General features: G+C 36.2%; 1 protein-coding gene across 2 annotated transcripts in view; it reads left to right on the top strand.

Moving 5' to 3' along the window:
• Nucleotides 1-14653, top strand: part of LOC6566366 — a 60524-nt gene that overhangs the window by 34938 nt on the left and 10933 nt on the right. For both annotated transcript variants that reach the window (XM_043216027.1, XM_043216026.1), the window contains exon 8: nt 14150-14633. In XM_043216027.1, coding sequence (XP_043071962.1) covers nt 14150-14633 — 484 coding nt within the window. The remainder of the gene's footprint in view (nt 1-14149; nt 14634-14653) is intronic.

Genomic DNA, 14653 nt, shown 5'->3' with positions numbered 1-14653 from the left:
CATATAATATGTATGTATGTCTAAATACATATATATATATGTTTTATTTCTTAAATAAGTCCTTAAACTTTTAGCCAAGTTTGTGTGAAATGTTTTCAACGTCTTTTGTCGACTTCATATCTCAATGACTATTTAAGTTATGTTTGCTGAAATTCTGTGATATATGAACTAAAGCAATGGTAATGGCTTGTGTTATAAAGTTTCTAAATCAGATCAAGTCTGCCTTAGAGACAGTCCAAGTGTAACGAAATAAAATATATAGTTTATTTTGATTAAGAGCTAAAGTAAGTTTGTAAGTTCGACGTGCTAACTCATTTCTTGAGTTATAATGCTGAAATACAGTATGCGTTCAGGATTAGTTTAAGACAACTTTAAAACCAGCTCAAAATGGTCTATAATCAGGTCAAAGTATATATTTTCTTACTTAAGCCAGGGCTAATTCACTCATTTTATAATGCTTATATGCAAATATTTTGCATAAGTTCCTGTGAACTGGTTCCTAACTGAATCAGCAGTTATTGAAGCTATCATATTATTAGTAGAACCTTTACAATCTAGCCAAAACTGATTCAGCTTTGTGTAACCATTTGTTATACAATTTTAAAATGGAATTGTGTCATGGATGTTTTGAAGTATAGTTGAACGAATCACATCCACTAAATAACCGTTTTCCAAAGCGAACCAGTTCAGCTTTTGTCTGTTGCAGATATATTCAGAGAGATATGTGTATGTAAATGTATTTATGCCCGTTTTAGCAAACATTTTACAGCTTTTTGCTTTGCATACATTCCAATCAGCGTTGACTACTCGAAATGTGGTGAAATGTGTGCCACATCTTCACACACATCCAAAAACACCCACTATTGTGGGTGAGGAAGAGGGACAGACATAGGGGGAGAGAGAGAGAGATAGAGAGAGAGTGAACGCGACGAGGAGACACGCAGTACCGAGTTCAAACATATTCCTACAATCGTAATTCAACAAATTATTTATTCTTGATATGTGTTTATGTACAAGAACATTCAACATGTGCAAAATAAAAACAAAAATCCAGCAGTTATTTGAGTTTTTTTTTGGATTTACGTTAAACGGCTGTAGTTATCAAGAGAAATAAAATAAACGTGACATAAACATAAACATAAACGATTCCATTTCCCATTTTGAAATAATCGAGGGAATGGGTATGCCGCAGTTAATAAATAGTCCTGTCCTTGTTATGGCGAATACGTCCGCTAAATACTTTATATACTCGTACACTTCACGTCACACATAGGGTATATACACACAAATACATATATATATATAAATATACAATATATATATATATATAGAGTGAATATGAACGCGTTCTTTCCAACACATTGCGGTTAGCAAAGCTTGGTGGCCAATTTGCAAGTTGATTAGCCATTGAGCGGAGCGGCGACCATTTTTTTTGGCCAATTGTTAAACGTGCTGGTTGCACTTGCTGGGCGCTGGCAACCCTACCTATTACGTGACCCAAAAATATGCAATGGCATTCGCTGGCAGGAATAGAGGGAGTGGTGAACTGGAATAAAATGCATATTAAATGTGTATGTAAACTCTGAAAAAAATCGCACTGAATTGTAAAAATTCGCCACATTCGGTGGCAAGGGTAACTTAACCATATTATACAAAAATTTAAATGCAAATATAACCAATATATATATATATATAAATAAATAACTTATATAGAAGCAAGCCTTACAAATTTCAAAGAAGTCTAGATTTAGTTTTTTTTACTAAAAATAAGAAAAATGTGGTTGCTAACAGGTGGATTTTGTTTCTCTGAGTGTAGAATATAAAGTATTCTGCATTTACAATGTTCAACACACTTTGAAGGCAATAAACTTTAATTGCTGATTACGTATACGACGCGTTGTTCCCGCTGCAGACATCGTCCGCAGTTGCATTCCAAAGAAAAAATATATTTCAATCATTTTTATCCGCTTGTTGTTGTGGTTGCTGTTGCTGTTGCTCTTGCTGTTGTTGTCGTTGTTGTTGTCGCTGATGGCGAATAATTCAAAAATTGAAATTGCCATCACGTACATAGCGCCGGCAGCAAAGTCGTCGTCGTCGACGTCGTCGTCGTCGTCGGCGTCGTCATCGTCTTCGTCGTTGCGTCACTTGTCAACATGAATTTCCAATTTTCCGTTAGCGCCTTCAAATGTTGTTGTATGTTGTTGCCATTTCCGGTTCATACCCTAAACACAAATGCCAATAGAGCTGTGCTTATTTATTTTCACATAACGCAACATAAATCAGCAAAACATATCAAATCTTACAACTTTAATGAATATTTAAGAAGTATATTTATGTATATTTCTTAACTTGGCGAATTAAAAGAAAGAAAAAAGACTAACTTTGATCAATTTTAGAACTCCTCTTAACTCAAAAATACAATTATAATATGAGAAGTGCAAGTTGCCAGTATCCAAAAAGAATTTGTTAAACTTCAACTGAACTTCGTTTAAATTCATTTGAGAATTTGCCAATTCTTTTTATTTGAAATACAATTGAAGTATTTACTTATTATCACTGTTAGCGCATTCAATCTTCGACTTGGCTGGCATTGGCATTTTCTTAAGTTCTCTTTTAAGTTTTTTTGTTGTTTTTTAATAAGTACTTTTGGCAACGTGCAGGCGATTCTAGCTGCGATGCCGCTTTTGTTATTGTTATTGTTTTCTAGCTAAGACTTTAGACGAGGCGCGTCAGGTTCACTTTCACGTTCACGTTTCCTTTAACTTTTCATTTTTATTCGCTTTTCTTTATATTTTATTTTTCGAATAGTAGTGATGTGTGTGTATCAGAAAGTTGCGAAAAGACTTTCAGCTTATTTTTTAGGTAAGTTTGCGTTGTGTTGTTGCTCCTTAAAGTTATCGCCAACTTTGACAGCTTTGACTTGATCAAATTCGATTGCAAGTCCCAACAATGAAATTGTGTGCTGCACTTTTCAATGATATTTTTTTTTGATCAGCTTAGCAAATACTTCAATTGGGTATTGAAAATGGTTGCAAGCACAGCTTTAAGGGTAATATGAGGATATATTTGACCAATACCAAATGTAAACTTAAGTTAAAGCATCCCCTAAACTTATGTATGTGTGTGTGTTGAGCTGGTTGTCAGCATTATCATCATTCTGATTAAACGCAAACAGCGTCCACACCAAAATTAGTTGACATTTATGCAAATGCATGCCGGACCTGGCACAGTTAAAGAGCCCAGTCCAACCCCTAACCCCTCCCCCAACAACCCCAATTATACAACCTACCCCATCCCTACCCTTACGCCTACGTTAGGCCTACGAGCTTTTTCGACCTGCCTTATCGCATCGCACTTTCAGAGCGTAGTTGCTGCTTTAACCCCTTGTTTCCCAGCTCCCAGCTTGAAATCCATTTCAAATTTTACATTTCTGCTTCTCTTTTTTAAATTTGTTTCTTTGCAACAACATTTCTTTTGATGCTTTTTTGGCCGCTGTCGCATTATATGATATTTATGTGCTTTAATCTCTTGTCTTGTAACTCTATATACTGTGTGTAAGGAGGGAAGCATGAAGTTCACAAGATTTATATTTTAGACATCGTCGAATCCTTTTACTCGATCAGAACAACGAGTCCACTTGATTTAGGCTCGTCTGGTTGAAGATCTCCTGTGGTTGAAGCTCAATTGTCGAGAGAAAATGACACAAGTCATTTATGAATATTTCTCAACACATTTTTTTGTTGCTCGTCTCAGGAAAAGGAACAAATCAATTTAGGGTATTGTGCAAGTCGGGCAAGGGAATTTGCCATTTGTTGTTGATTTCTTTTTTTAAAATGAATAATAAAGAAGCTTCGTGCTTACGCGTAGATAAGCAGCACATTTTTCACTTATTTTTCTTCTTTCTGTTTTATTTCTTTTGCGCTGATTTCAATCGCAAATTTCACTTTTAAGTTCCTTATGCTTTATCATCAGGTTAATAATGGAGAGTAGACTACCTTCTGTCAGTTGCATAGAGCAGGAGACAGCCGCCTCCTTAAATGCAACTGACAGAGGGTACAATACTCTCTCTACACACACACACACACACACACACACACACATATACACGCATAAGATGCCACGAACTTGAATGACGTCACGCCCGCTGTAATATGTAATCATCAAAGCGTGTATTTTACTCGCTTGGTGTTACTTCTTACAGTGAGTGCGACGGCCACACGTCCAGCGGAGGAGAGTGAATCTAGCGCAGAGAATTCAAACAGAGATAGAGTGTGCAAAGTGGAAAGATTTAAAAGTGAAAAGTGAAAAAAGAAAACGGCTGTGGACTGAATTGAATTGAATTGAAATGAGCAAGTGGAGTGAATTGAAATGAGATGAAATGCATTGATGGAACTGTTGCTAATGCGATTATCTAAATGTGATGTGTACTAGTGCACACAGTGTCAAACACACACACACACACACAGACACACACACAAATACACTCACTCACACATTCACAACAATCACTCAGCGAAAACACTTTTGTAGAATTCGTTCATGAACATTCCCCAAATTATTATTTCAGAAGTTCATTCTAGAAATGAAAAACAAAATGTATTTATTTAAAGTAGAAAAGTTTAAGGTTTTAGTTAACGAACTATAATTCTATAAACTTAATAATTGACTTCAAGTAATGAACTTATCGGAATATAGTAAAATGAGCCTGAAATGAAAATATTGTTCGCTGTTAGATCTTTGTCGAATTTGTGGAAAACGGCTTAAAGTTCTTGTCAGATTATGACAGTATTATTCTGAGTGTAGTCACGCTCTCAACCACTCGAGGCAGTTCTTATGAAAAACTCTGTCACGTTGATGTTGGAATATTGAAAAACGTTTTCTCGTCACGTTTTATTTGCGATTTCCCTTTTGAATTGGGACCCATAACTGTCTACAATTTGCTCCATTTTTTTTTTTGTTTTGTTTTTTTGTGCAACTTTGTCATCGGGGCTCTTTTCATATGGAAAGACACAACTTTTATAGTAGACATAATTTGTATTATACAATTTGTTATACAACAACAACACCAACAACAACAACAACAAGTTTACCTTTGATAACGTGATAATTTTACTCAATAACTGGCAACTAAACTGGTTCATGATTATTAATCCAATTACAGATGCTGCTTGGTGAGCTTTCTAAATTCTCATGATGGAATTTAGCTTGTATTTTATTTTATTATAATCAAATCTAATTTTTATTGAATACATAATCCAACTACAAAAATTTCAGGAGTTCTTTTTTTGTTCCAAAAAACGACATCCCAATGCCAATGGAGCTTAATTATTTTGGAAACGTATTGGAAGTTGGGCTAACTGCCAAACATTTTCTAATTTTCTGATGGATTTTTCTGGGTATTGTTTGGTTTCTGTGTGCTTTCTCTAACTGCAAACATTTCAGGAGTTCTTTTTTTGTTCCAAAAAACGACATCCCAATGCCAATGGAGCTTAATTATTTTGGAAACGTATTGGAAGTTGGGCTAACTGTAAACCAAACATTTTCTAATTTTCTGATGGATTTTTCTGGGTATTGTTTGGTTTCTGTGTGCTTTCTCCAACTGCAAACATTTCAGGAGTTCTTTTTTTGTTCCAAAAAACGACATTCTAATTCCAATGGAGCTTAATTATTTTGGAAACGTATTGGAAGTTGGGCTAACTGCCAAACATTTTCTACTTTTCTAATGGATTTTTCTGGGTATTGTTTAGTTTCTGTGTGCTTTCTCCAACTGCAAACATTTCAGGAGTTCTTTTTTTGTTCCAAAAAACGACATCCCAATGCCAATGGAGCTTAATTATTTTGGAAACGTATTGGAAGTTGGGCTAACTGTAAACCAAACATTTTCTAATTTTCTGATGGATTTTTCTGGGTATTGTTTGGTTTCTGTGTGCTTTCTCCAACTGCAAACATTTCAGGAGTTCTTTTTTTGTTCCAAAAAACGACATCCCAATGCCAATGGAGCTTAATTATTTTGGAAACGTATTGGAAGTTGGGCTAACTGTAAACCAAACATTTTCCACTTTTCTGATGGATTTTTCTGGTTACTGTTGATGTTGTCTGATGTTGCCACATTTTGCTGTCTCACTTGAACGTATTGAACGAATACCTTAAACGTGGTCGACGACTCCTGGTGAGAATGGGAAGACTTCACTCAGAAAAAATTGAAGGGTTTGGCTTTCTAAAAACCTTAATTTCAGGTTGGATTATTCTCAAACTTAGATCTAATTTTCATTGTTGTTTCCCAAGTAGAATTGAAAAATTCTTATATTAGCTTTTTGTTAACTATATTATTTAATGATTTCACATCTAAAACAAATGTGCATAGCTTATAACAAAGTTAATTTGAAAAATTTACGATTTTCAAGAATAATATAAATTAATTCTAGAAAATATTTTTGGGATTGTTGATTTTCCACAAATCAGGTAGATTTTTTTCCAGAGTGTAACAAAGCGAAGCAATTGCTACTTGAAGCCAATGTCCATTAAACCTGAATTCCACTGCTTGGCCAGGCAATTAGCAATCGACCATCATCAAATGCAAATAAACCCGGAAATAGAAAAGACAGAAAAGTAAATTTTTCGTTTTTTGGTTTGGTTGAAGCACAATGTTGACCGTACTGTGAGCACTTTCCATCCAAAATGTTTATAATGTTTATTTGCTGACCTTATTGACGGCATTGACATCATTAATGATGCCTCAAGTGTTCTCCATTTAGGCTCAACGAGCATCAAGAGAACAAATAAACCAAATGGCAGATATACGTATGGATGGATGGATGGGGGTGGTTTGTCTGAAGTGCCAACAAAAACAACCAACAAAAAACGCGTTAAAAATCACGCCCCCATCCCCTCAACAACAACAACAACAAGAGCAACAACATAAAAAGAAAACAAGAGCGAAAAAAGAAAGGAAATACGAAACGATGCGCAACAAATTCAAATAGAAAGAAAAGATAACAAAAGTCAAATGTGCTCCTTGACTTGTCACAGGCCGTTGAGCGGGGGGGGCTTCTGGGCAGACTACCCCACCTCCTCCTCCTCCTCCTACTTTCACCCACCCTCCAATGACAATGACAATGACAAGGATTGTGGCACTTAATTTTCGAGCATTGAACAAATTTGATGGCCTCGCTGCGATACACAATTCCAGAGCGAAAAAATCAAAACAAATTAAAGCAAATACAAAATCGAAAAACTAAAATCAGAAAAACAATTTATATACACTCTAGTTTCTTACTATATTCAAATTCAAATAACCAAAAATATGCTGAATAACGTGGCAACTTTTTATGTTAGTCTCAACAACAAAATGCGTTATCACATCTAATTATCTATCTAATACAAATGAGTTTCAATTTATATCAAAATAGATTTAAGACAGAGACAAAGAAAGGGATAGAGAGAGAGAGAGAGAGAGAGAGATAGAGAGAGATAGATAGATATCACCCAACAAGATTAACATTGAATCCATTGAAAATAGGTAATAAGTGCAACAATAAAATTGTACAAAAGCATTTGCGACATAAAAAACTCCTTTTACACAATATCTATAAAAATAAAGCCACAATTTCAAAGATATATCTTTCTTGTGGTGAGCTTAGGGTATCTTTAAGTCGAGCTCTCGCGACTAAAGCACTCTTACTCGTCTCGTCTTTGTAGTTAGCTGGCAAATAAAATTGGCTTTGTGCTGCACCTGCAACAAGATCATCAAATGAAACTGCTGGATTGTTGTTGTTGTTGTTGTTGTTGTTTCTTGACATTTATTGTGGCTGTGTGTTGTTGTTGTTGTTGTTGTTGTTATTTGCTTTGTGTTGAGTGGCCGACTATCAAACCGACAACAGATGCATTATTGCCACCGCAGCACAGTTAATGCCCCACAACTGCTGATATGGACGCACTCCCATACACATACAATCCACTGGCCATTTGCCATTTGCCACATGTCACATGCCACATGCCACAAGTAAGAGACCAACTGTTTTGTTTTGTGCTTCACTCGTATTGTGCAAGTGCAAATCCCTTTAAAACTGAACGCTTAAGCGAATAAATGAATGAATTGCATATCGGAAAACGTATATCGCGAAAGTAGCTGAGAACAATTGTACATCCTCCTCCATACCACCCCATACCACCTACCACCCCCTCTCTCTCTCTCTTTCTCTCTCTCTCTCTCTCTCTCTCTCTCTCTCTGACCACGCCACACACACATTATGAACCATAACTATTCCCAGCCTCAGCTCTCAGCACGTGTTTCCTTCACATTTGCACAAGATTCTGTTTTCAATAGCCATTGAGTGAAATTTATGGAATATGCAAAAATCAATGAAAATATCAAATTTCATGTTTAAACAAAAGTGAAATGTGCAAGACCCAACAGAAAGATAGAAGTTCGATCAATCAATTCAATTGAATCGAGTTAATCAAGTTTTCAAGTCTGGAAATCTAAGCTTTTATTCGCAACAAGTGCCAATTATAAATTGGAAATTTTGTATTTTAGTTGGCCAATTGCTTGCCCAGAAACAAAAATAGATGGAAATCGGTGTTGCTCCAAACAGGCTTATGACACTGCTCAAAATGCCAGCAACAGAACATAAACAGATATTCAATCAATTGTGAGAGTGCCAACCGATTATATATAAACGCTGCGGGGTTTTCTATTTGAATATAAATAGAAGTCACCTGTCGCCTGTCACCTAGATCAGGACGTACACATGTTCCCCCAATTGTATATCATGAGAGTGTGGCATGTGTTGCACGAGTACGAATGTCGAAAGCTGCAGCAATTTATACACACGGAAAAAAATCTCCTTAAATAAAAAAAAAAAAAAATCGACCTAAAATGAAATTCAATCTGAAAACTAGAAAGTTTTTCTATAAAAAATAATTTCTATTTAAAAAAAAAAAAAACGAAAACTTAAAATTGACAATCCAAAAATTATATATTAAAATCACCCTGAAATTTAGAAGCTTACTTTCGGAATAGATTTGTTTTTTCTGAGTGTATAAGCGTTGCGGGAAGTCTATTGGAATAGGAATCGAACTAAAAATAGAAGTATTGTGTACTGCCACACGCCTGTCACCTGCAGCATGACATGCATAACTTGCCACAATTGCATATCATGTGCGTGTGGCATGTGTTGAATGAGTGCGGCGTGGAGCATGCCACCTAATTAGCATTTGACAGCGTGTTTGCTCACTTACCACATGCACAATTCCAATCGTTTGCCACCAACTGCCTGCCACTAACTGCCTCCCTGCCCCACAACCGATTTATGCGCAAAATTTGCCACAAATTATTTTGCAACTCATTTGGTACACTTTATTTGAATTTGCATTTTTGTTTTACTATGAAGAATTAACTGTTCAATTGGAAAATGTCACACTAAACCTGTTGAAGATATTATAAAAAATTATAAAAATGGTTTCTATTTCTATTCTATGCCAATCGATTTCCCCAATGTTGAGCTCGAACTCCGTCAGTTGTGCTTGAATGAAAAACATAATGTTATATAACATTTTTGCTGTGCAACACTTACCCACCAGGTTCTCGAAATTGTGTTTTAATATATATAATGAAAATATATATATAAACTCAACCGCATTAAAGCCTATAACAATGAGGAATTGATTCAAATTTACCATCAGACAAAAGCTAAAAACAAGTCAAAGCAAAAATCACAAACGATAAGCGATTAAGAAGAAACCAAACAAAATTAACTTGAAGTTACTCCCACAGCGACCTACACTTAAAAAAAAACAGCCCTGAAATTTAGAAAGTCGTCCTAAAAATTTGAAAGCTTTTCTTGTTATTGAAAATACTTTTTCTATATATAAAAAGACATTTTGCTGCGTATTCGAAAATCTTGCACAATGTTTGTGTTTCTTCTATTTTTTCGAAATATTTTCTATTATTAAGAAATACATTTCTAAAAAGTAGAAATGCAAACATTTTCTCTGAGTGCACTTGTGCCAAAACTCGGCTCAGCTTATGCGCCTGCGAAACTATTCGTACCTGATTTGAGGCACAGTGTTCCAACCAGAAGCTTGGTTCCTTTGTTTGTAGTTTGGAAAGTTCCGACAGGTCTGAAAAGAAGGTAGAAAGGAGTCTCTCTTCCTCTTCCCAGTTGAGGAAAATGCGATTCCAGTTTTTCTCTTCTGCATGAGTCCAATTAAGACGTCAAATATGAGGTAAGCCAGAAACTAGCAACATTTTTCAACATTTGCAACAATGGATTACCAATCTGATTACTACAAGTACTAGAAAAACTCCTTTCGCTCCGCTCGTCAGAAATCGGCTTATAACTGATATAACATTGCTTGCATATACACAGATACATGAGTGGAAGACTCTCAGAAGATGTCTTATTACAATTTTGAACAATAACCATAAGCAAAAGTCATTCGCTTCGAATTGATTTGACAAAATTAAAGATATGCATATTTTACTAGCCAAAATGTTGTGTTTCCCAATTCAAAGAATAGAAAACAAATAAGCTGTGACCGTGGACAAGTTGTCATCAACTTTACATGCAACGTTTGTAGTTCGAATTCGTGTTTTCAAGCACTTTTCTGTCATTTGTTTTTGTGTGGAGTGACATTTGATTGACAGACGACCCTTGTATATATATATATATATATACATATATTTAATGTGTATAATGGACAGGCAATGACTGAAGCAAGCGGGCATAGTTTAATGGCCAATTGCTTTATTGGTTCTGGGGAGGACGCAAAAATACACAGCTCAAAGAATGTCAACGCTGGTGGACAGCCAGGCAAATGGTAAATGGTAAATGGTAAATGGTAAATGGTAAATGGAATGTCAAGGCAGAGATTTGTAAGTAGCCATTGCCCTATATCGACCTTAACACATAGATACTCCTATTGCCAACCGATAACACCTCAGACAACTAACAAAAAACAAAAGTGCTCAGCTCAGTGAGGGAAGCCTGTACTTCAAATATGCCGCCAGCTTCTGTGCGGAAGTGCGGCAAATGGATCGAATTATCGAATATCGAATTACTTGCAAAATGTGAAAGACTGTGGAAATTCAAGGATTTCTATGCTTGTGCAAATGCTTGCCATTTGCAAGCAACCAACACAATCTCTCCCTCTCTCTATCTATTTATCTCGATTCCACTAAACTTTAAGATAACTTCAATTTATATGAAAAAACCAAAATTTTTGTTAGCTTCTTTAGTCAAATAGAGATACGCTTAGCTGAATATGGCCTGATTTACTCGGCTGTTGATGTTGATCCAGAATATATATAATTTATGGACATGCTTTCCTATATCCTCATAAATTGGTCCTGCATTCAGCGAATTTTTAGTGCATTAAGGACTCGGCGACTGTGGCATAAATTCAACTAGTCTAAAATGCTTATGATGCTAGCCTTATTGGTCTTAAAAATGGATTGAGTTGCACATTACAAAAGTAAGTCGGTGGATGGGTTTGGAAAGTTGTGGGATTAACGAACGAATGGCTTTACCAAAATTGACTCTGAAATGTGCCTGCTGTATAATTATGTTAAATCTCGACAATATTGTGCCTTTATTTGAGACTAGCTTACTTAATTCTAAACAGCTTTCGGCATGTCAAAAACTTTCTTGTTGCCACATGTAGCATGGAACGTACGCAAGAAGAACAACCGCAAAATAGGCAACAGCAGCCGCAACAACAACAACAACAACAGCAACAGCAGCAGCATTCATAGCCTACTTAGTGGCGCACATTGCAAGTTATTCAAATTTGAATCAGGTCATGTTCCGTAATTCGCATCCGGATCCGCATCTGTAGCACATCTCGCTCCAACATGTTGCTTAATGGCTATCTCCCGCAGTGTGTGTGTGTGTTTGTGAGCATAATTGTTCCATGTGACTATAGTCGTCACTCGTTATTAGAGATGCGCCCGTGTCGGATTTAAACGTGCCACAAAAATACCAAAAATATTATTGTTCATATATAATCGATATATATATATATGATATATATGTCTGCCTGCTTGATCAAGGTTAGATCAAAAAGAAGTCAATTATTCTCTATTATTAAAAATCATTTTGTTTTTGCCGCGTGTCGATAGAAAAGTCAACTCCAGCAGCAGCTGTGTAAATTGCTGCAACAATAGAGACATAGACATAACACAGCTACACTATAAGAAAAATACCAGTGCATTTTTTGTACTCAAATTAACTGCCAGTGTTATCCGAATTCAATCAAGATCGATTTTTACCTTAATTACTAATTTTAGATAAAGAGTTAACTTTGTAATCGAATTGTATGTGAAATTCAATGAATAGTCGACTGGTCGCTCAGTGTTTTTCTCACAGTGTACATGCTACATGCTACTTGCTGCACATGCCACAACCATGTATGTATGTATATGCTACATGCTACATGGTTGCGGCAAACATGGACCTTAATTAGATCACAGTTGGCAGCCGCATAGCATTTTATTGCCAACTTTTCTGCCTCGCAGACACACACACATTATGCTCAGCCTGCCACACGGGCGACGAGCGACGAGCGACGTGGCACGGGTCAGGGGTCAGGGGTCAGGGTTCGCTTGTCTATCAACGTCTTTCAGTCTTCATCATGCATGCCAGTTGGGACGAACCCATTATTGAGCAACTCGCGGTCCGCATGCCACATCAAATTTGCACGCTCAATCTGTGTTTCAAACTTGGCGCTATTTATGGTTTATGTGGCACAGATGCTGCTGTGTGTTGCCCCAGTGTGGCATCAATGCGTTTGCCCCCCTTTTACATTGTGGTATTTGCATTTTAATTGAATTGCGCTATTATTTTATTTATTTATTTTATTAACACCACTAGTTGGATGAGAAAATGTATCATGCAACATGCCACAAAACCCAAATAACACACAACTTCACTATTGTTGTTAATACTGTTGCTGCATGTATATATTTGTGGCAAGTTTTGTTGGTTTATTTTTATCACTCAACTCAACTCAACTCAACTCAATTCAACTCTCATGTGTCCGAGAGCTGAGTGCTCGTTAAGTGGCACTCAAAACACAACTTGCCAAAATGTGAAATGGACAGTGGAAAATGTGGAAACCAGCAAACAGCAATTAGAATAGAATAGAATATTAGCCACAGTGACCATTCTGTAACCCATCTTCAAGCTGACTACTATTTTGCAGTATATAATATATAATTTAGTACTCGTAGTTGAACTGGAGCTCGAAAATAATATTAGTAATGGGTATTTTCTAGTTTAATCTCTGCTTACGTTGATAAATTGTAATACAAAAGACTGAGGAAGACCAATTGGCAGGAAGCAATTGGCAGAAAATGTATTTTGTAGCTGAACGCATACTGAATGGAATTCCTGATAAATGGCTTAAGTATTTCGATAAGACATTCCAGCTTGAGTCCTGACGGGATTATCAATGCAAGGACATTGCCTCGCCGAGCAAACGATGCAACAATTCAGTTGCACTTAAATGAAAAATCGCCTTGAATTTTAGAAATTTAACATACTTTTGGCATTTAGAAAGTACATTTGTGTAATTGAAATAATAAATATAAGATATGCGGTTTTGTTGGATGAAAACAAATATATTTAATTAAACATTTTTATTTTAAGATTTCACATATACAAAACCTTTAATGTAATTAATTTGATCCAGTAAAAATTTTACAAATAATTTTGTTTTAAATGAGAGTTTGCCTTTCTTAACTATAGAAAATGATTATTAAAAACTTATTTAAAAAAAAACACATATTTTCTAGATAGTTGATTTAGGGCAAGATTTGTAATTTTTTGAAAAATATTCTTTTTCTTTTGCTTAAAAAATCAGTTTTGTCTTAGCTTGGCATTAAATTAACATATGGTTTGGAAGTCGCTAGGAAGCAATCAATATATTAAATGCTTTATTAGTGATACTATAGAAGCAACTGGTCTCCAAAATGTTCAATCGAATTGTTGAAGTGTTCTCAATTGAGTCGTGAAACTTGAGGTGGTCCACTTAGCACTTCACTTGTGGAAAGTATAGCTTAAGAGAGGCATAAATAATTGTTGAACACTTGTGCATATCAAATAGACATTTGGATAATTTATATACGTTTTTATTTGTTTTATTGCAGACGAGTTCTGTGAGGAATATCCTCATAATTTGATGCCCACACCCGGATATTGGATTGAGTGCTCGCGTCAAAAGATAACACTTCAAACACCGCACACCATCTGGGATGAGAGCGATTCAGAGCATGAGGATATTCGCGCTGGCAGCGCCAGCGATGCGTATTTGGAGCGCGAATGCAGTGATCTCTATGAGGATGATGAGGACTCGGAGGCGACTCCGAGTCCAAGGAAGAAGACAACCATCGAGGAGCAATGGGATCAGCAGGGCGCCTTCGAACTTATCTCAGTGGAGCAGGAGACCTATGAGAAGTATTTCTATGGTACCGAACATTGGAATTACTTTACCAGTGATGAGGATCTGGGCCCCGTTATCCTATCAATCAAACAGGAGACGCTCAATGGGCGCGATCAATTCCGAATTCTGGTTCGCGCTGGCTCCTACACGGTACATGGACTGATACCGGCCTCCTGCGTATTTGCCGATAGGTACAAGTCTATATTTCCCC

This window comes from Drosophila grimshawi, unplaced genomic scaffold (genome assembly GCF_018153295.1).
Source record: "Drosophila grimshawi isolate 15287-2541.00 unplaced genomic scaffold, ASM1815329v1 contig_848, whole genome shotgun sequence".
NCBI lineage: Eukaryota > Metazoa > Arthropoda > Insecta > Diptera > Drosophilidae > Drosophila > Drosophila grimshawi.
This window is presented reverse-complemented; position numbering and strand designations above follow the sequence as displayed.